Here is a 22,261-nt window from a genome sequence, read left to right on the forward strand (position 1 = left end):
ACGGGGATACAAAGGCAAAAAAGTAGTGCTTCTATGACGTCATTTTGGGTAAGTTTTTTATCAAAAAAATTGGCAGGGCTCAAACTAGAGCCAACCTCAGTGGATGCCACTACGTGGCTTAGTTATCTCCCCATCTGGGAATCGAACCCAGGTCACCTGCGTGACAAGCAGGTATGATCACCACTACACTAATGAGGACTTGTTACAATGAGCGGCCCGGTAAAAGAGTATATGAGGCCTGTGTTTGCTCGGCAGACTGTAGAAGTCCCGTCGTATTGCTGCGAAATAACAGTAGGTAGACGTAAAAGAACAGCAACCTCAAAAAACGATATAAGACGCCTCTTTCCGTTCAGAAAGACCGAAGAAGTATTATAAGAATGACGGAGTTGAGCAGCACTGCAAGCGCGCAGGCGCAGCCATCACGCCCAGAGGCGCCGCCCAAGAACAACATGGCGGACATTTTGGCCAACTGGCACGCGAAGAAGATCCAGGAAGCTACCGCGCTGGCCGAAATCGCGGGTGAAATCGCGGCCAAAATGGACGAAGGGGCTACTAAAGCCTTCAAAGACGCCTCGATCAAGAATGGGGCCGAGAAGAGAAAGAAGTTGGAGAAGGCGCTGGCAGACACCCTGAAGTGGTGGTGCGAGTCAGGCGGAGGAGTGGACACCGCGTCTGCGGGTCCAGCCCCTTCACACGCGACGACCAACAACGCCCGCGGCAACAGCACAGCGCCAGCCGCAAAGGAGACACCGAGCAAGTCGGGAAAAGACACGCCCGCCAATAACGGGACTACGAAGGCGTCCCCCAGCGAGGGACGGGACAAGGCCACGGGACCGACCAGCGGTCCGAAGACGAACAACTCGACATGGTCGCAAGTTGCCAAGAAGGGAGCAAAAGAACCGGCGCCTCAGCCAGAGCCCAAGACCAAGAAGCGCACGAGCGCGGAAAAGAAGGTATTCGTGGGGCTACCGGAAGGATCCCAGTTTAGGGAACTTAGCCCGAGCGCCATTACTAGACGCCTCAACGAGGGAGTCCCCAAGGGGAAGGGAGTGTTGGAGGCGGGCTTCAGCAAGAAGGGACTGATACTTGTCGCTGAAGGAAAGGCGAAAGACCTGATGGATCGCGCAGAGCACATCAAGAAGGCTCTAGGCGCAGTTACAGTCGAAGAACCCTGCACGTGGCAATTCGTGCGCGTATACCGGGTTGAGCGAACCATCCGGGAGCTCGGAAGCGACGGGAAAATTGCCGCCCGCGCCGTGACTGAAGAGGACATCCGAACGGCGGCCATGGAAGCCTTTGGATGTGCACCCCTGGCCCTATCGTGGTGGATCCAGGAGGGCATGCACGAGGGAACAGTGTCGATTGCGCTGGATCCTAGAAAGATGAAGGGAAGACTTAACTACGTGGCGTTCATGGGAACGACACGACCGGTCTCGTGCCCATCCAGACGTCCCCGGGCCCGCGGCCACTCCCAGGAAACCACCGCGGAGGAGCCAACCAGGCGCAACACCAGCGATGAAGCCTCAAGAAAGAGAAGAAGGGTCGTCTCCCCCACGGTATACGAGACAATGGTGACCATGAAATGGACGTCACAGAGCCCCCCACCAATGAAGACGACGCGACGAAGACCGCCCCCGCAAAAGACGCAGAGAAGCCCGGGGCCCCCCAAGCCAAGAACAAGGATGATGTCGCCACTTCCCCGGCCGACGCGATGGAGACCCGGGAAGAAGAACTATGATGGAGGGCCCTACAGAGCCAACAAGGAAGCAGAGTGTCAGAATAGCGCAGGCTAACGTGCAGAAGGCAGCGCCATCACACGCAACTGCATTGCAACAGGCACATACTCTGGGAGCAGATATCATTGCCATCCAGGAACCCTGGGTGGGCAAAGATAAAAAAGCTAACAAAACACAGACGCACCATCAATACGACCTGGTGGCACCAATGACGACATGGGACCCAAGACCAAGGGTCTTATTGTACGTGAGGAAGGGACTACGATTTGAGTGCAGGTCATTTGGAGAGGAGCACCCTGACATCACGACAGTGACGATTCGATCTGGAAATACGACAATCCAGATAATAAACATATACAACGCAGGCAGAGGGTCTGTGAGAACGAACGAGGCGGTCCTACGACTTTTAGAGACTCGCATATCCAGCCCTAGTCTGATAGTTGGAGACTTCAACCTCCACCATCGGGCATGGGACGAGAAATGCGAGAGGACGTCTCCCGAAGCGGAAAAACTTTTGGAGTGGGTAGAGGAGCGTGAGGCAGTCGTACTCAACGCCCGGTTAGGCCCAACCCACGACAGGGGACACACCATTGATTTGGCCATTGCGACCAGAGGACTCTTGGCGCAATGGACGGTGAGGATGGAAATCATTTCAGACTTATCACCTAGCGACCATGAAGGCCTCATGACGACCATAGAGGGAGCACCAGCAGACAGCGACGCCACGGAAAAGCGACGAGACCTGAAGAAGTTGGATGAGGAGCGATTCGCTAAGGAATGCAAGCGACTCAAAGACGACCTGGAGGGACTGACAGCCGACGACCCCGAGACGATTGAAGGGGCTATGCTGACAAGCTTGCTGAAGCCCTCGCTGTGGGACTACAACGAGCAGTGGAGGTCTGTGCCCCGGAGGTACGGCCGAACAAACGAGGAGTGCCCTGGTGGGATGACAGGTGCAAGGAAGCCGCGAAAGTACACCGGAGAGCCAGACGAAGGTGGAAACAAGCCATGAGAAGCGGCGGAGCTAGGCCCGAGATCGCAGAGCAGAGGAATCTGGCAAAGAAGAAGTTGTGCAAAGAGGTTCGCAGAGTGAAGAAAAACTACTACGCGAAGGAGATCAGAGAGATCAACGACACGAGGAAGATTTTCGAGGCAGCCAACTGGGCCCATAAACAGGCTAAGCAACGCACCCCTCCTCTCAAGAAGCCCAACGGGGGGATGCTGTCAGACACCAGGGACAAGTGCGAACTCCTCTTGGACGTGCATGCACCGACAAGACGAGAAGATGACGAAGCACTGGGCCCACTAGACGAAGACGGGAGAAGGGTCTGGGACCCCCCAACCGAGGCAGAAGTGTTGCGGGCCATCAAAAAGCCAGCAAACACAGCCCCGGGAATGGACGGACTCCGAAACGATCTGTGGAAAAAGGCCTGGCCGCACCTGAAAGAAGCCATTGTCCGCCTCTACCAAGTGGCCCTGACCCACGGAGTACACCCTGACATTTTCAAGAAGACTCGTATGTGTCCGGTCCCCAAGCCAGGGAGAGACCGTCGAGAGCCAAGGGCATACAGACTCATCTCGCTACTACCGACCCTGGGCAAAGGCCTGGAGCGACTGGTGGCAAGGCGGCTGGCCTATGAAGCCGTGGAAAGAGACGTCATTCCCAAGAGGTACGCTTGTGCGATTCCAAAGCGCGCGTGCTCAGACCTGTTGCTCAGTCTGGTAGACGAGATCGAACGGGGCTGGGAAATGAAGAACGCAGTGTCGATAGCTACATTCGATGTCAAAGGAGCTTTCGATACTGTCACGCCGAACCGCATGGTCAACCGACTCCAGGAGGAAGGGTGGCCAATAGCACTGTGCAAATGGACAAGGTCGTTCCTACAAGGACGAAGTGCAGCGCTAGCGATGGACGGTCATGTCACGGACACGAGACAGCTGGGAGGCTCACTACCTCAAGGGTCACCGGTCTCCCCGATTCTCTACATGCTGTTCATGGCCCCTCTATACAGCTCTCTACCGGGAGCTAAGGGTTACGCAGACGACGGATGTGTCTTGTGGGCTTCGCCAGATTTGAAGACTAATGCACAGGGGTTAGCTCTCCTTTTGGAACGGGCTGATAACTGGTGCAGAGGAAATGGCCTACAGTTGGACCAGGGAAAGACGGGGATCCTGCACCTTACCAAGAAAAAGCAGGCAGGGAACCCTCCCGTGAAGTTACCGGACGGGAACGTTATTGAGACTACGCCACAGGGCAGCACTCTCCGCTGGCTCGGACTAGAGCTGGACAGGAAGCTAGCGTTCACTCAGCACCGCGACAAGACGATCAGGAAGATTGAGACCACAGCCAGCGGGCTGAGACTCCTCGCAGGATGCCACAAGGAAGCTCCCCCGGGCCTTTTACTACATGTAGTGAGAGCCTGTGTAGTCTCCAAACTGATGTACGCTGCGGCCGCCTGGTGGCCGATGCACAAGGAACGGAAGATCGCCACGACAGCCAAGCTATTTGATATAGCCCTCAGGAAAGCGATCCGAGCAGCCTTGCCAATGTACAGAACGACGCCAATCGGACTGTTACACCGCGCAGCGATGATTCCGCCGGCAGAGATCCTCCTCGATAGCAACGCTAGAAGAGAGGCAACCCGGCTGCACAACCTCGACGACGCTCACCTGTGTAAGGACTGGGACATTGGCAACAGAATTCAGACTCTCTCTAGGCTCCTGCCCAAGACGATACCTAGCCCTGGCGGGGTGAGACCTGCAAAGGAGAGACCAGACGACCCCATCGAGATAAAGGGCGACAAAGATGAGGAGGTAGCCAGACATCTAGAAGACCTGCGCATGGCGTGGCCTGATACGGTGTGGGCATACTCAGACGGGGCGAAAGTCAAAGACGGCGGCGCAAGGGCCGGGTGGACCCTGGTGGTAGACAATACGACCTGCGCCGAAGGTAGCAAACCATTGGGCATCTGGCAAGAAGTGGCTGACGCTGAGGCAATCGCAGCCCTACACGCCGTGCAAGCGGCCCACGAGCTACCGCAAGAGACGACCGGCGACCTCTACCTGTGTCTTGACAACAGGGGCATCGTGAACCGTCTGAATGCAGAAGAGGGCGACCTGGGGACATCCCAAACAGCCATCGACGAGACAAGACGACTCCTGGCAAGCTGGAAGCTGAGACAGGGCGGGCTCTTTGCGCCAAAGGCAAGAGTCAGATGGGTACCGGGCCACAAGAACATCCCCGGCAATGAAAGAGCCGACCGGTTAGCCAGAGGGGTTGCTGGGACTGAAGTTGGCGGACTCGAGATGTCGCTCTCCAGGGCAAAACGGTGGTGCCGAGAGCAGGCCGCCACAGAGTTCAAGACGTGGTGGGGGGCGCAGAACGGGCCTTCCCATATAGACAAGCAAGAGCCCGTCGAACCTTGGAAGTTCAAGGACTACAGGGAACACGACCGACTCGATATTGGCACATTGATGGCAGCAATTTCTGAACACGGCGACTTTGCCACGTACGACCAGAGGTTCGAGCACACCGGGGCCGCTCACGATTGTCCGAGATGTGGACAGGAGAAGACCCCATGGCACCCGTGGACGTGTGACTCGATTCCACAGAGGCTACGGCTGACGGAGAGACTCGTTAAAAAGCTTCTCCCTAGAGTCAAAGGATGCAAGCAGCTCCTCAAGAAGTTGAAGAGGGTGAGAGAGGAATGACCAGCTGCGATGGCGTTTGGCGTGGTGTGCTTTCGTTTGTGTATTACTTGCTTCTTTTTCTTGTTTGTTTTCTGATTCTTTTTTTTTCTTTTTTTTTCTCTTTTCTTTTTTTCATTATCACAGTCTTCATGTATCCCCCCTGATGTATCCCGCGCCAGGAGGTGCTTATCACCACAGGGAAATCCCGAGTCGGCGTCTACAGTTTCTTCGGAGCTGGGAGACTACGGTCACCAAGGCAGTCCGAATCGGAGGATCCCGGCAGCCGGTTATGCCGCTGCCAGGTTGCCAGGACCTGCCTGGTCATCTTATGAGTGTTTGACGAACACTCCGAATGATGTAAAATAGATGAAATGAAATGAAAAAATGTTCGGCAGACTGTAAAAGTCCGAGTTTCCAGGATTGAGCTAGGCCACATTTTGGAGGCGGGCCACGGCGCTCGATGGTACCGAGGAAATCTGGCTTTGTCTGGACAACCAAGGAATAGTGAACCGCCTCCGCAACCCATCCACCAGAAACAGCACATCTCAGGACGTTATTGATGAGACAAAGACAACCCTTTGCCGCTGGGCGAGCGAGAGTCCTGGGAGGAGAGTCCATGTGCTGTGGGTCCCAGGCCATATGGGCTTGGAAGGCAACGAACTGGCAGACGCGCAAGCAAAACTGGGGTGCCAACGGACGACAACAGAACCCCGCGTCAGCCTGGCCGGAGCACGGAGATGGAGGCGAAACCGACTAAGTCTCGAATACGAGGAATGGTGGCAGAAGCAAAAAGGATACCGCCCACTGGGAACTGGTGTCCCCACCGAACCCCCCTTCCGTGTCTCCCGCTACGACGGCCTCACCAGGATTGAGCTAGGCCACATCCTGGCGGCCAGAACCGGAGATGGTGACTTTGACGAGTACCATGACCGATGGGAACACAACTGTCCACGCGGGTGCCGAGCTTGCAACCAGCCAAAGGAACGAGGACACTGGTGGACGTGCAGGGCACTGCCGAGGCCGTAGAGCCAGAGATTTGCTGACAAGCTTCTGAAAACAACAAAAGCAACAAGTCACGTTGCCAGCGTTTTACGCCGCAATCTCAAGTTTCTTGAAGAAAGACAACAGCCCGAGCGCCCCGAGGCTACCTAGCCACCGCCCACTGCCAGCGCCAAGACATGAAGGTGGGATCTTGGAGGAGGGATGAGAGTGGAAGAGTGATGGGAGAGGAAGGAGGAAAGGTTGGACTGGGAGGAGACGAGGTAGTCGGATCGGAAGGAGATGTCGAGGAGGATTCCATGAGGAGGTTTTGGGGGGTCCTTTTCCCGTCCACCAATTATAAAGGAGGGACAACTTTCAAAAAAAAAATGCAGCAACGGCCATGCCCGCAAGAGGACAAAACCACGCGTAATCCGCCGGGGACAATCCCCCGTGCCGAGAGCCGGTGGCCTTTTAGACTAGACTTCACGCGGGTTGTTGCAAACCAAAAATACCAGGTAACCAACCCTAGAACCCCGCAGGTTCGCCCACGGGCTGCGCTGGACAGAGAGTCCTCCTGGCTTCAATGCTGGACCCTAAAAAGTCACAGGAGATGCTTGAAGTCTACGCGGACCTGCAACCGCTGACCGCCCGGGAGCTGTTTGGAAGATGACATTATCCGGCTGCTTCCGTCTGGAATATGCCGTCGTATTGCTGCAAAATAACAGTAGGCAGACGTAAAAGAATAAAATCAAATCAAATCAAATCTGTAGAAGTCCGTACCAGCCGTGGCAGGATTGAGAACCGGGCCGCTGAGACAGGCATATCTCGATCTCGTGGGTTGTGGGAGGAGACATGACAGGTGAGACTACTTATGCTGACATGTGAAATAGTATAGAGGATAAATAATGATGATGGAAAAATCAAGGGATGATAATGAGAGATGGAGGAAGAGTTTCTAGGTGATTTTGTACTGACTACATATTTCTTGTACTACTTGTTGTTGGGCTTTGTGATACCATGCCACGCAGTCGTTTCTTGTCCCCGATCGGTAACTTTGATACCCGAATACATGGGTAACTAAAAAGACCCTGGCGTTGTTGATTTCACCTTGTATAGACAGACTAATAAGTCGTTTATCGGGCACTAGAGATGGATGAATGGTTGCTTCCAATTCTACTGCATACTAAATTAGAAGATTAGCTTTCGAAAAGCCGTGATGACCTCCAAGGACGGCGAAACTATGCCTGCTGACGGTAGTTGTACACGAGGTGAGACTTCTGACATTCCTACTTGCATTGCTTTTGGGACGGTCACGACTATCAGCCCTGGCCAGGCTGACGTCGGGACGACGAGAGCCGTGTGGCCCGGACACGCGAGGGAAGATTCTTCTAGTCACACTGTAGTTAGTTTCTCCCTCCCCGGGACGTCGATCTTTCTGGAAGGATAATAGCGTTTCATCTCTCCCAATATATCTGCCGGCTATAGTACCACGAGCTTCGGTGGCAGCGTCTTGGATGCCGTTATTACCAGGTTCAAGATTATCTAGAGCCTGCTCACTGTTCTTTTTGACATTGACTTGGAGCAAAATTAGGTGAAGTCTATTAACATGATGTGTGTCTAATACATATCACAATGTCTATTTCCACTTCCAGCGGCAGCTTATCCCGCTGCGTTTTTTTGTAGACTCTCATCTTGCCTTTACTCTTGTCTGACATGTCCCACCAACCGTCTAATCTCTTTGGAGCTCGCCTTGCAGCACCCGCCCACGAGAATCGCCTCCCACTGGCCCTCCTCACGTGCCATCCGCACGACCTTTGCCAGTTGCATCTCCCAGCTCTCTCTATCACCGAGGGGCAAACCGCCCTCAGGCTCCCATTTCTGCGAGCGCGTGTTGTATACCTCGCCATTCGTGCCGTCGGGATACAGCACCAGGGCCGGCCACTTGTCCAGATCGCCAGCCGCCACAAGCCGCGCCACGGCTGCGGCAAACGCGCGCACCAGGTCGGGCGTCTGGGCAATCTTGGTGCAGTTGATACCAACGCCCCACGGGCGCGCTGCGCCGTGCGCCTTGCTCAGCATCGCGTCGACGGCCACAGCCACCGTGTTGCCGTCGGGCAGCAGCGACTCAGCGCCGTCGTCGACGACGGGGAACACGCAGGCGATCCACGTGCGCGGCGGGACGCCGGCGGCTTCAACACTGGCGTCAAAGTCGGCGTCGGCCGTGCGGTCGGCGTCGGTGGCCTCGCTGATGGCCTGGGCCTGGATGGCGGCGGCGCTGTCGAGCACGCGGCGCACAGCCAGGATCTCGTCGACGCGCGGGACCGTCTCAAAGGCCCAGAAGCGCGGGGCGCTGCGCGTGCGCAGGCGGCGCAGGAACAGCGCGAGCCGCCGCGTGTGCCAGGCCGTCAGCAGCTCGACGGAGCCGCCGGCGGCGTCGTATGCGCCCGAGTACTCGGTGCTGGGCACCATGGTGGCGCCGTAGGGCCCGAGGCTGAGGGCCACGGCGGGCGGCGCGTGCGGCGCCGGGGCGCGCTGCGCGGCCGCCCGACTGGTCTGCAGCGCGAGGTCGATGTAGCCCGGCACGGCGTCGGCGGGAATGCCGGACGGGTGGGCGGCGGTGCACGTGCGGCCAAAGCTCTCGATCGAGGCTTGGTAGGTGGCGGTCATGAGCACGTCGACGGGGCATGCGGCAAAGTCGGCCTGGCACTGGGTCAGGGTGGCCGGGTCGGAGACGAGCAGGTGCGAGGACCAGAGCGGCGTGGCGGCAGACGTGAACTTGATGTGGTACTCATCCTCGAGCGTGGTGCCGAGACCGCCGTCTAGGATGTAGATGGGACAAGACATGAGGGGCGGTTGGGAGGGGGGGATTTAGTGTTGAATAGTAATGTTGAAAATGGCGGGCGGGCGGAGGACAGAACGACTGGGGTTGAATACCAGACGAGAAACAGTCCCGGGCAAGAGAAACGATCACCGACACAGGCAGAAAGACGTGGCGAGAGAAGGAAAACCTGCAGACTCTATCTTGGCGAGCCCTCGCGGCGTTCTTAAGAAAGCTAGCAAAGGCCGTAGAATTAACAACCCAGTCATACATAATGGCTGGAGTAGTCATAGCCTCCTTAGCTCTGTGCCAATGACTCAACCAAGCTAGTGGACGGACCTCAACTTCACCACGCATAAAACGGACAGGCCGAAGAGACAACAACCCAGCCAATAGAGAACAGCGTCACCAGAGAACACGAGCGTGTGAGGGCACAAAAAAAATCAGGCAAAAAAATCATCAAGGTCTTGTATTTCGTCAAGGTGGCTGTCTGCCAGAAAAAGAAAAGTAGCCACAAACCCAACGCCGACATAAAATGAGCACAAATATAAACCCCGCAACATGACCCAAAAAGGAAAATAACTAACAAAAAAAACCCAAAAGCCTATCCCGCTTGGACAAGGCGTAGACGCCCTAAAGGTCCGTTGAGAGCCGGTCTCAACTCCCGCAAACTTTTTCTTTTATACCCTTGACAATAAAACACAACGCAAGACACTCCTCTTTTCCATAGCCCTAAGGCTCTTATCTCGAGCCCGAGGAGCGGGTGGCACGCGCAGTACGGGCGGCACGCTTAGGGCTTGACGCACCGTCTTGGCCATAGACCTCCTTCTCAACGCTCTTGGCAGCCTCCCAACCGGCCTTCTCGGCACGCTGCACGTCAATCAGCTGGCCCTCGGTGGCCTGGGCCTTGCCACCCTTGCGGGCATCAGTGCGGCCACGGCGCGTGTAGCTGGCAATGAAGAAGCTGACAAAGAGGTAGGTCAGCGGGGCCAGGTAGAAGACGTTCAGCCACACGGCAAACTGCACTCCGCTGCTGTTGACGCAGTTCTGGGTGACATAGACCGTCTCGGTGCGGTAGCTAGTCTCGGCCGAGGGCTCGACGGCAGCAGCCGAGGAAGCGGCGGCGGCAGCGTCGGCGGCCTTGGTCATGGCACCAATGACCATCTGCTTCAGAGTGCCTAGCATGCCGTTGTTGTTGGCCTCGGCCATAGAGGCAGTGGGCTGGGACTCGGCGGCAGTAGCGGTCTGAGAAACCTGGACGGTAATGGGCAGGGCATAGGCGATAAACGCATACGACATGGCGCAGACAACTCCAACCAGGAATTGGGTGATTTGCATGGTGGTCAGGCTGCGCTTGATGACCATGGGCACACGGATGTTGAAGGCAGTGACGGTGTAGTAGGTGTACTAGAGATATTGTTAGTTTCGGAGGCTGTACACGCTCGGAAAAACACGCCGGGTTGTTTTCTTACCATGAGGGAGTGGATCAGCGAGTTGTAGACAACAAACAGCCAGATTGGAGGAGCCATCCAGCGGATACCAGCCCACATGCACATCATAGCTCCGGCGTGGTGGTAGGTCTGTAGAGTCGAGCTGGGCTTGCCCTTGGCCAGAATAATCAGGGTGTCCAGGACCTCGTAGAACTTGCTGAGGTAGAACCACCAGCCGTAGAAGGCAAGACCCTCGTTCCACAGGCGGCCAGTGGCATAGCGGCTGGGACGGCCGGTGGCAGCATCCAGGCCGGCATTGTTGCCCAGGGTGGTGTACTTGCCGGCCTCCTCGTTGAAGAAGACGCCGCCGTCAAAGCCTGGCACGCCGTTGATCTGGCAGAAGCTGTCGACAGTGGCCGTGATGCCGTTGGGGCCGTTGGGACTAGCAATGGCTCTGTGCATGGCGCCTGTCATGTTGATGAAGGTCCAGGCCGAGTAGATGGCCAAGAAGACATTGTGCAAGACGACAAACACCTTGAAGGCACGGGTCTTGCTGATGGCCCACGGCTGCTTGTTGTGAGACAGGTTGTACGAGGTCAAGACCTTGGCGGTGATGGCATACACGGCGGCAATGGTGACGGGCACGCGGGCGTCCAGGACCGAGACCCACCACGACTCGGGGATATCGAAGGGCGGCGCGTGGGCGAAGCTGCCGGCCGGAGGCGGAGGCACGGCAAAGGGCTCGGCACCCGAGGGCAGCTTAAAGGAGGGGCTGATGAAGTAGGTGAACGGAAGAGCGTCCATGGTGGGCGGGCTTCGGGCGTCGAGAGAGTAGAGGAGAGAAGGCGGGAGAGCAGCAGCAAAGAACCAGATACTGGACGGCCTCGGCAGATTATGCAGTGGAAAGCTTGTCACAGGGCAAGACTGGCAAACAACGACAAGAGAACAAGGAGAGAAAAAGAAAAGAAAAGAGAAAGAGAAGGTTGAAGCTGCGGACGCCTGGAAGCTTAAGAGAAGAAAGAATCCAATAATGCCTATCAAATAAGAGAATTAAAAACCCTGCGTCGCTGTGTCGAATAGAGCAAGAGCCGGGCTTAATCGGATGGCCCAGGCCCGCCAGCAGTTGCCGTGGTCAGCGCAGGGCAGTTGCTGTAACGTTTTCGCTTCGCTTGTTGGGAGGGGAGGCCGAGGAGCCAAGGTGGGGGGGGGCTGGCCACCTGTATGATGTAAGTGCCTTCTCTGGGCCTGCGTCTGGGACGGGCAGGAGCCTTGTGTTTGTGCAAATTCTCACGGCGGAAGGTGCGCTGAGCATCAGAGCAGGCGCCAAAAGCGGCGGTTTTGTTGAATTGCCATCGTCATGATTGTTGGACAAGTACAAGCAAGTACCTGGCTTGTCAGTGGCATCCAACGATTAGAAAGTCTCTTTGCAGTCGTCTGAACCTGACACAAAAGACTGTACGACAAAAAGAGATAAAACTAGCTGTAGAATACATCAAAGTCGCTGACGTTGGCTGCGCGTTTCCGCGCGCTACCGATGCGTGTACCTTTTTTTTTTTTGTTGGGACGCTTTGTTAGTGAAGTAGTGGTCATCTAAAAGTAGAGCCGCCTCTTCCAGAAGGGAAGGACCCTAGTCAGGGCCTCGGGTTGCCAAAACGGGCATTGACAGCCAACAAGACTGTTTCGGCCTAGAGCTAAGCCGCCCCCGTATAAGTCCGGCTTAAGCCACACCCAACAACCACGAGCTTTGTCGCCAGGAGACTTGCAGAGTGAGCGCTGCCGGCTCAAGCTCGCCTGAGACAAAGACCAACCTTGCCTCAGTTGATCAGTTCCCTAAGAGCTGTTAGCCACTCACTTTTCACCCCAACAGCTCAAGGCCGCATGAAAATGAGTGCCAGATGTGAGCTTCAGCGGTGTCGCAACTACCCCGCCTGGAGCCAGCGCCCACTATGTGTGGCATACCCTTGAACCCTATGAACTCGGCGAGCCTCTCACTCAAGGCTTTTAAAGCTCAAAGCCAATAAAGCCCTCGAGATAGTCCACTGTAAAAATCAGTCCTCCCCGTTAAACTTGGGACACTGCCCACTACAACACTCATCCAGCCCCACTAAGCTGACTGAACTCTCCCCTGTAAAAACCCCGCATATCCACCAAAGCGCCCTTTCGTTTTCTTCTTTTTACACAGTCGCATGGAATCATGTAAACTTTTCCTGCTTGTTGAGGGACCCTGTTCGGCTTAGTCTTAGGCCGCCCCTTATCCCGGCCTCACAAAGACCAAAATTCTGACAATGTTTATTGTCGATACGACCAACAAATTTCGGGTATTGCTTTCCGGATTGAGCTTCCAGAGAGATGCGGTGAGCTTCTGTCGGTTTGAGAACGCCGGGGTTTATCAGTCGAATGCATAGTTACTTGGTTCACACATAACGAGATGCAGTTGTGCTTGGGCTTTTCAAAGTGCACCACATCCCGGTCTCTTGACGCTCTGTTCTTGCACCGCTGGCCAGGGCCGTGTTTGTTTTGGCCGATGCTCCGATTAGTTCATTCATCACTGCGGGCATCAACCCGTCGCATTCTGCCATCGAAGCCTGCCCGAAATCCCGCATCACTCACTACGGAACTGCGGATATTGTGATCGAGTGGGGCCGCCATCCATGCGATAAGCATTGCGATAAGCACCCGAGACACGTGACAGCATCAACCCTGGACGGACCCTGCATCTCCAGCCTCCAGCGTGGCACAAGTCATGTGTGTATCTAGTCTTATGCATCTGCGTAGACTCACACAATGGGCTCATTCTCCTGTACTACCTACATGATAGAACCAGAAATAAAAGATATACTGCAAAGTTTTCCCCCACGTCATCCGCCAATGTTGCAACGGCCTGTAGCCCCCCCTGGGCCGAATCCACCGTTGCTGTAACACCAACCCTAACATAAGCACATATGTGCAGGTCTGCACATACATACGAGTCTTGTCGTACAGGAGCCGACATACTCCAACTAACCGAATGCAAGTTGGAGAGAAAGGCTGGGCACATGAGTTTGTTTAAAAGGTGCACAAACCCGCGGCTCACGGGTCACAAAGTGGCCTTGCTCTTCCCGTTCTAGAAGTATATCCACTGACCGACTGGCTGTCGGTTTTATTTGTTTCCACCATGACTGATCCTTTCACGGCCCACTCGGATCGGCCGGATCCCAGCCCAGAAGTCAAACATGACTTCAAGCACCATGTCAGTCCGTCAACGCTCAAAGTGCTCCGGGCGCTTATTGACACGGTGATGCCCGGCATTACCGTGGCGGAGCCACACTCAGACTTACACGCAGACTCAGAGAAGAGTCGCCCGAAAGAATCCAAGCTGCTGGATGATACGATCACCATCTCTCCAAGTCACTTGGCAGAATTGTATAACGCCGCAAAAGAAAACCGGTCATCCTTTCCTTCTCCTAGCGAGTTCTCCGACTTCTTGGCCGAGCAGGTGGCGTCGCGCGATGACATAGTAGACGCCCTACGCGGCTGTCTTGAGGGGGTGGGGCCGAAGAAGGCCAAGATGCTGTTTTTTGTGGTGTGGCTACTATCGTGAGTACTAATCCCCAAGTGATATACAGTGCTGGTTCATACCTAACTTGCATCTATGAAATTGCTTATAGAACCCGGCTGGGCGGTCTTGCCTTCACCGGCAAGTTCAAGGGGTTTCACAAGCAGACCCTTGGGAGGCGACAGAATATAATGAAATCCTGGATTCACTCCCGCCAAGCCTTCAAATGCCAGCTAGCAAAGGCTACAACATTACTTGCACAAAAGGTTTACATACAGAAGAGCCCCCTGTACCCCAAGATGATTGATTTTTCTCCCATTCCAAAGGACTACGTGAAAACCCAAAGCTACCCCTTTGAATTTATTCAGATGCCAGACCTCCCAGACAGCCAAGCCCCAGAAGTCCTCCACACTGACATAGTTGTTGTTGGATCTGGTCCCGGGGGTGGTGTCTGTGCCCAAACTCTTTCTGAAGCTGGCTACGACGTTATTGTCGTCGACAAGGGTCTATACTACCCCTCTCAAAGCTTCCCGATGACGCAGTTCGAAGGCGAACACCACTTATTTGAGAACCACGGCAGTGTCACAAGCGAATCATCTTCTACAAACTGCGTCGCCGGCAGCTGCTGGGGCGGCGGCGGAACCATCAATTGGGGCGTTAGTCTGCGCACCCAGTCCTATGTACGCAATGAATGGGCCACCGGCGACGACCTACCCTTCTACACGAGCACCGAGTACGACGACTGCATGGATGTTGTGTGGGACACAATTGGCGCGTCGACTGACTACCCCAAAGACTTCCGTGGAAAGACACTCAAAGAAGGCGCGTGTCGCATAGGCTACGAGGCAGAAAACCTGGCTCTCAACTCGGGCAACAACAAAGAGCATTATTGTGGCCGCTGCCATCTCGGGTGTGGATCAAACTCAAAACAGGGGCCGATGACGACGTGGCTGCCGCGTGCAGCACGCAACGGGGCACGGTTCGTCGAGGGTTTCCAGGTGCAGAGGGTCATGTTTGATGAGGAGGGAACGACTGCCGTGGGAGTCGAAGGAGCCTGGACCTCGCGGGAATCAGCGGCTGGAACTAAACACACGCGCATTGTTCAGATAATGGCGAGACGGGCTGTTGTAATATCGGCTGGAAGTCTTTGGAGCCCGGTTATCCTCAAGAAAAGCGGCATCAAGGTTGGTTTTTCAACTTTTACATGACAGACAGCTACAAGAACTGACCCATGACGCCATTATAGAACCCTGTTATTGGGAAAAATCTCCATTTACACCCAGTTGGCCTTGTACTGGGCCGGTTCGACAGGGAGATTAATCCTTGGGAAGGCATGTACCACAGTTCCCGAGCCATGGTCATACTCTAGTCTAACACACTCTAGGTCCCGCCATGTCTACCGTGGTGAAATCCTTCGAAAACCTCGACGGCGCCGGCCATGGTGTTAAAATTGAGCCCTCATGCTCTGTCGTACGTTGACCCCTCTTCTTCCCCAGCACACCAACTGACTCTTCTCCAGCCCTATGTCGGTCTTATCGCATTCCCCTGGAGCCCTGGGATCACCCACCGTATGGACCTACTCAAATACCCCACGCTCGCCCCCTATGTCATAGTCACACGCGACCGCGACCCAGGCCGCATCACCGTGGACTCTACTACGGGTGGCCCGCAGGTACACTACACACCCTCAAAACTCGATGCAAAGCACACCCTTGAGGGCATGTGTGCCACAGCGCGCATTCTCCATGCCCAGGGCGCACTCGAGATATTTGTCGGAATCCCGACTGCATCGTCGTTCACACGCTCCGCCGCCCCATCGGACCCTGCAGCACCGGACCCTGCATTTGAGGCGTGGCTCTCCGGCATCCGACGCATAGGCACCTCGGGTGCAGGGATGCCGTGGCTTACGGCGCACCAGATGGGCACGTGTCGGATGAGCGGGCATGCGAAACGGGGCGTGGTGGACGCGCAGGGCCGGGTGTACGGTCGCGAGAAGCTGTATGTAGCCGACGCCAGCGTGCTGCCTAGTGCGTCGGGCGTGAATCCCATGGTTTCAGTCATGGCTACAGCATTACATATTGCGCGGGGTATGGTGGAGAGATTGAAGGCGGAGGATGCAGGCAGTCCCGAAAACTAGGGAATAGGATTCGGCGTGTGTAACGCTACGGGAACTTGGCATATTAAGTGGATCTTACTGTTTCATGTAGCACAAATGTTTGAACTTGAAGATAAAATAGGCAACATTTATCAGTGACAATATTTCTGGTATTGAAGCGATATACAAAACAAACAGCTATCAAAGTTGCTGAAAAACACAAATATATAGAGTACAGGCCCCAGGCCGTAGAGGCCAGCATACACACCCCGTTCCATGTCGTTTGTTGATCCTGCATCCGGGCAGAAGTCAAAAACGACACGTGGCGAACGACGCAAGCTGGATAAGAAGATACACGGATAATAAATAGAATGCAGCGAGGTCAAGATGTCCAGCACCTCAAGTGCCATGCAGTCAGCTTGCTCTACAGCCCCATCAAGAGGCCGCAAAGAAGACTGCGAGGGTCGCAGACCCACTGGCATTGCTCTGGCTTAGCAGACACAGTCTGACCCGAGTAAGCGCAGAGCCCGATATATTTCGTGAGCACCAGCTCCTTGGTAGAAGAGCCAATGCGGTCCAGCACGAAACAGAGCGCAGGTCCGAGACGCCTGCGGCCGAGTTGAAGCCTGGTATGATGACAGAGCTAGCTGTCACGACAGGCGGAGCGGGAAGAAGAGAGCCAGTCTTTTAAGCTTTCCGTTTAGTTCCGCGTGTCCAAGGCTTTGCGCTCGAGCCGCGGGAGACGCAGTGATACAGAGTTCGATAGAGCCCTGCGAGATCCATTCCACGCGACGAGGCTGGGTAGAAGCAATACAGTGAAGTATGCCTCTAGTTCAGCGGCAGAAGAAGCACAGGCACGGGCTGCTGGAGCCCTTGGCTTTTGGTTCTCTGCGCAGCCTAGCCTAGAGAAGATGATGGCTGGCGCACGTGACATGGTATATCGACGTGTCTAAAAGAACCGGTCTGATAGGTGGTCGAGTTCGTGGGCCCGGCGTCCATCCGGGGACGTGAGGGGACGTGAACAAATTAAGTACATATTGTCGTTGTCGAGTAGCGTGAGAACAGTCATCAGTCATGAAATGGTAAGTGGGATATCAATGCAATTTCGTCGTGGTTGTCGTCGTCGTGTGGAGAGAATGGACATGCTCGAGTGAGCACAGTAGGGGGCCTATGACGGGCAGGGGAGATGCGTATCTCGGACTGCGTATGGGATGGGACCTCGTAAACGCCAGGTTTGATGCAAAGAAGGTATAAAAGAATGACGAGAAAGGAAATGAGAAAGAAAAAGAGAATGAGAGGCAGATTCACAGAACCCAGAGAGATCAACTCATGAAAAATGAGCAAACACAAAACAAAAAAAAAAAAAAAAGAAACGCTCGCAGATGAAAAACAACCCCAGCAGATAATCTAGCTCGGACCCGCGCCGAGCGATTATGGAAACGAAACACAAAAAAAGACAAATGAAATGAGGTGTGAGGTATATGAAAAAGTGCTGATGGGCCATGTGAAATGATGCATCGCTGCAGGCTTTTCTTCCAAGAGAGACAAAGAAAAAGAAAAAAAGAACGGTAAAGAAAACAAAGAAAAGGGACAGGGTGATAGAGAGTAGGGGAAGGGATGGAAAACGGATGACAGAGCCATGATTGCAGGCAGCGCCAGGCAAAGTCAAGCCTATGCCCGTGCCGAGATCCGGACCACGCCATTCATGCTCATCTCCCCAACAAGCAGGCCTGCGCGGGCGCCGAGTCTTGGCGGCTATTGCGGCGGCTGTGGAGGGGGATGTAGAGATGAAGAGGTCACAACAGGGTAGCCGTACCCCGGCACAGGCGCTGATTGCTACATTGTCGGAAGCTCCTGGTAATTCGCCCACGGCTGAAACGAGTCGAGGCCCATGCTAGCGCTACCGCCCATGCCCATGCCCATGCCAACACCGACACCACACGGCCCGCTTATCATGTTGAAGGGGGCCATGGTGATGGGCACTGGTGTGAGCGGTTGCGACGAGCCAAACATCTCGGCTGTGGTGAAGGGCACGAACGAGTCGATCAACTGCGACGGCGCTAGGGGCGGTGAGCCGTCTACATGCAGGCCGAGCTCGGGCATGCTCATCGACGATGCGTGGGCCCAGAGCGGAGACGTCATGTCAGCTGACGTGTGGACCATGGAGCTTGAGACGACGGCGGCGACGGCAGAGGACACGGGCGTTGCCGAAGGGTGCATATCGAACTGGCTGACATTGCTGCTGCTGGAGGGCAGGACTTGCCATGGCTCGACGGCCGGGAGCGCAATGGGCGGCGTGGGCTGTGACCACTGTGTGCTGGCGTGGGCGTGGCTGTGGCTGTGGCTTGGCGAAGAGAACAGCGACTGGCGGTGGACAACGTCGACAATGCGCGGCGGCGGCGGCGGTGGCGGCACCAAGGGCTTCATCATGGCCAGGATGGCCTTTTTGACATTCTCGGCCCGGCCGCCAAGCAGCTCGCCGGCGCCTTCTTCCTCAAGACCCTCAAGCGCAATGACGGGCGTACGGAAGACATACTTGTTGATAGCCTGGACAAAATCTTCGTGCAGCTTCTTTGCTTGTGAGTCTTTCTCGGGCCACTGTACCGTGTTGGACTTGGCGTCCACGCAGTGTATGTCATTGTGATAGTCGACTAGTAGCTTTATAGTCCCGGGCGTCAGCTTGAAAGCGACCTCGTTGCGAAGCACCATGTCGATGTGCACAATGTAGGCCTCAACGTGGACCATGTTGTAGTGAGCAAGAGCATTGGCAATAGGATCGCTCTGGCTCTGCAAATCGGCCTCGGGAGCCTTGGTCAACAGCAGCGAGCAGAGAGTCCAGATGGCATTTGGCGACGAGAGGGTTTCGGTCAAGCACCGCTGGTGCTGCGGGATGCTGTTGAGCGGGCGCTTTACACGGTTAATACGCTTTAGGGTCTGAGTTAGCCAGGGCTCGACCCTGGTTCCTAGCACGACATTTACTGATTGCGCACGCGGGGCAAAGGCGGCTGCCGACGCAGGCAAGAGTTGAGGAGGCATGAGGGAGGGTGGTGTCTGAGAGGAGTGAAGAAGACAAAAAGGAAGCAGCGTAGAGAGTCGATGTCAAGTTGGCGAGGCCGAATGCGCCAGCCGAGAGGGAGTAAAGGCTGTTGTATGAGGCTGAAGAAGGGTGTCCAGTCCGAATTCGAGAAAGCTCTGAGGGGTCCCGGGTTGATGCTCAGAGGAGGGGGGAGGGGAGAGGGGGGAATGAAAAAATAAGTGAAAAAAAGAAACAAAAAGAATAAGAAGTGAAGGTAGTGAAAGGGAGAGGGGAAGACGAGAAGCCCGTGAAGAGAGAAAGGGAAGAGAAGAAGAGGAGGGAAAGGCTGCGAAGTTGAGGGGAGGCCAGAAGCCAATAAGTAGTTAGACCGAGAATACTGGTGGTTTTTTTATTTCCTTTTTTTTCTGTTCTTTTTATTTCTTTTTTTTTGTGTCTTCGTCAACTCCCTTGTCATTTGTTTTATTCATTTTTCGTTTCTCTCCGCCTGTTTTACTTTACCCTGCGTTCATCTTCTACCCGCATTACACATACATGCATACTACAGACTTTGCTGAGAGGGATCTTGAAGCTTGCTTCTATCTTTGGACTGGTTCGTGTCTTTGATGTGCTCCTCCAGCTTTGCTGTATGTGAGGGCGAGGATGAGGGCGAGGACGACCTGCGTGGCTGGAGGGAATCTGCACTGGCGCACGCATCTAGAAGACACCCACAAATACACGAAAAAAAAAATAGCTGCACATACTATACTGCAGACTCGTCTATTCATAGCTTGCAGTAACACCGGAGTCCCAAGCCATGCCTTCGGTGTTGAATTCAGCCTTCAGCCTGCAGGTTACCTACAGCAAGACAGGGCAGACTTTGACAAAAGGAACAAGTGCTAAAGCCCGGACATGGGCTCACCAGGTGAGAGGCTCGCACGGGGCATGCAGATTGATTCGTCTTCGGGATTCGAGTTTGAGCGTCTGATGTGCTGTAGGTCGTTTCGTGGGCCGTACGCCGTGAGAGCCGGCAGAGCAGAAGCTGCTGCGGCCTTCTCGTCGCGGCCTCTCAGTCTCTCCTTGTCTCCTCGTTTTGCTGATCTCAATCCAGCTTATCTCCTCTTCTTCTGCTTATTCTTCTCTCGCCGTCGAAACTGGTGATGAAGACCAGCTTCTCCCCTTTCCGGTCTAATGGGTATACAAAGAGTGGGTCTTGCTGTCGCCAGAGGAAACTTCCCCCCCATCTATCACTCTCTTTCCTTGTCCGGTGGTTCTATTCTGGGACTCGGGGCGGTTGTTTCCATCCCATTCTCGCAACTACCAGATTCATCACTAACACCGTCAACATCTCTTCTCGAAGAAGGTTTACATTGAGAATTAGCACCAGGATATCCAGGTTTCTTCATCTTGAAACCCTCACTCAACTATCCTGCTTTGCTTTTTTATTTTACTATTTTTTTTTCACTTGCATGCTGCAGCAGACACAGCCCCACAGGCTCCCTCTCTCTCCTCAGGGTTTTTTCCTCTCTGGGATTTTTGAAGAGTCACATAATCATCCATGAGGGCCTTCCTTCACGCACAGTTTTGCTGGAGAACCTGCATACATACATCGATTCTTTTATCTCTTCCTCTACAAAGCTGCATGTCGCTTATAGCGCCCTCCTGCTTGTTGAAATGCACTCCTTTAGTCAAGCCACTCCGTATTAGTGCGCTGAGATTTGGGGCTCGAGGGCCCTGCCAGCGCACTTGGAGGCCGTTTGTGGTTCTTCTCTGTGAGACCCAGAATGGTGGAACAAGGAGTCGTGGCCCTAAAGCATCGACTTGCTCACACTATCCTTCAGGGTTTCATCTTTCATCGCTTGCTTGGTGATGGATTGTCAGCGGTTTTGTTTCCCTGTCAGAATCAAGTTCCATCCATGTTAGTCTTTTTTTTTTTGCTTGGCACACACTCCACAACCAACTTGCATCAGCTTGACTACAAGCCCGGGAACGTGTGAGTTCCCAAACACCATAGACTAGAACAATGGCTTTAGGTGGTGGTAACTATATAATCCTCTAGCTAAGCATTTACCTCCCCGTAGCCGCCATTAAATTCTCTAGCCCAGCCAAGCCCAAGAGCGCCCTTCCCTACTAGCCTCGCTCCATACCCGCCAAAGGCACGCTTCTATCTTATCAGGGCATCGTTGCTTATGATCCCGTCTTTGTTTCAACGAATGTTTCTTTTTTTTCTTTAGCCTGATTACCCAGTTACCTATCTTTAGTTGTTCTTAGTGTGGGTTCTAGATCGTAGTCCAGATTTATATCGTGGGGTTCCTGGTGGCGCTACTAAGATATCCAGCCAATCCACGCCAGACACTTGTGCCAGAATGGCCAGTCACTACGGCCTTGACAGTTAGCCCATCACAAAGGACTCCTGTTGATCATTGCTCTTCTTTTCTCCTTCTTTATTGCTTCTTCTCCTTGTTGGGGTCTGCCCCCTGATCACAGCGTTCCACTGACGGATGTCGATGTGTTCGCCACCCGCCTGTTACTATGTGTGTGTGTATGTATGTGCATCTGGACATATTAACTTGCTCTATATATACGTCCTGTTGAAAGTTTTTCTTCTTCTCTTCTAAACTGTGGTCCAAGCTCCGTGCAGCTAGCCACTCGGAAGTCATCCCCTCGCTGTGTTAAGGATGGACGTACATGCTAACACGAAGTGAAGTCTTCATACGACGAGACCAACATTTTTCTAACTTACCACTGGTGGCTTATAGAACGAACGAGCCGGAAGAAGAGGGGCTTGATGAGGGGGCTCTTTCATGGGAGCATCCGAGACTCGGTCTTTCTAGACTCCAACAATCCCAAAGGATCGCCCAACCGGACTAGACTCGAGAGCCGAGACGGAGTGCCATTTTGTCTGCGTGTACGCATATTAGGCAAGCGCCGACAGGCAACGAAGTGGTTTCATTATCTGTTCA

At 54.5% G+C, this 22,261-nt stretch overlaps 6 protein-coding genes across 6 annotated transcripts; 3 read left to right on the plus strand and 3 right to left on the minus strand.

Moving 5' to 3' along the window:
- Window positions 1–377: 377 nt before the first annotated feature.
- On the plus strand, window positions 378–1,793 carry BROUX77_002968 (uncharacterized protein; the record flags this gene model as incomplete). The annotated part of the gene is made up of 1 exon (XM_073747567.1): window positions 378–1,793. The coding sequence occupies one exon, from the start codon at window positions 378–380 to the stop codon at window positions 1,791–1,793; it is 1,416 nt and encodes a 471-aa protein (XP_073608050.1).
- A 2,784-nt stretch (window positions 1,794–4,577) lies between these two features.
- BROUX77_002969 (uncharacterized protein) lies at window positions 4,578–5,361 on the plus strand (the record flags this gene model as incomplete). The annotated part of the gene is made up of 2 exons (XM_073747568.1): window positions 4,578–5,257; window positions 5,349–5,361. The coding sequence occupies 2 exons, from the start codon at window positions 4,578–4,580 to the stop codon at window positions 5,359–5,361; spliced, it is 693 nt and encodes a 230-aa protein (XP_073608051.1).
- Window positions 5,362–8,105: 2,744 nt separating this feature from the next.
- On the minus strand, window positions 8,106–9,251 carry BROUX77_002970 (uncharacterized protein; the record flags this gene model as incomplete). Its single annotated transcript, XM_073747569.1, has 1 exon — window positions 8,106–9,251. One exon carries the CDS (start codon window positions 9,249–9,251, stop codon window positions 8,106–8,108), a length of 1,146 nt encoding a protein of 381 aa, XP_073608052.1.
- A 715-nt stretch (window positions 9,252–9,966) lies between these two features.
- BROUX77_002971 (uncharacterized protein) lies at window positions 9,967–11,459 on the minus strand (the record flags this gene model as incomplete). Its single annotated transcript, XM_073747570.1, has 2 exons — window positions 9,967–10,632; window positions 10,698–11,459. The coding sequence occupies 2 exons, from the start codon at window positions 11,457–11,459 to the stop codon at window positions 9,967–9,969; spliced, it is 1,428 nt and encodes a 475-aa protein (XP_073608053.1).
- Window positions 11,460–13,809: 2,350 nt separating this feature from the next.
- BROUX77_002972 (uncharacterized protein) lies at window positions 13,810–16,327 on the plus strand (the record flags this gene model as incomplete). The annotated part of the gene is made up of 5 exons (XM_073747571.1): window positions 13,810–14,231; window positions 14,303–15,374; window positions 15,437–15,521; window positions 15,575–15,660; window positions 15,710–16,327. 5 exons carry the CDS (start codon window positions 13,810–13,812, stop codon window positions 16,325–16,327), a joined length of 2,283 nt encoding a protein of 760 aa, XP_073608054.1.
- A 1,794-nt stretch (window positions 16,328–18,121) lies between these two features.
- BROUX77_002973 (uncharacterized protein) lies at window positions 18,122–19,321 on the minus strand (the record flags this gene model as incomplete). Its single annotated transcript, XM_073747572.1, has 1 exon — window positions 18,122–19,321. The coding sequence occupies one exon, from the start codon at window positions 19,319–19,321 to the stop codon at window positions 18,122–18,124; it is 1,200 nt and encodes a 399-aa protein (XP_073608055.1).
- Window positions 19,322–22,261: the final 2,940 nt, after the last annotated feature.

The sequence above is a fragment of the Berkeleyomyces rouxiae genome, assembly GCF_048999995.1.
Source record: "Berkeleyomyces rouxiae strain 22BRR77 chromosome Unknown BrBRR77_ptg000002l, whole genome shotgun sequence".
NCBI classification, from domain to species: domain Eukaryota; kingdom Fungi; phylum Ascomycota; class Sordariomycetes; order Microascales; family Ceratocystidaceae; genus Berkeleyomyces; species Berkeleyomyces rouxiae.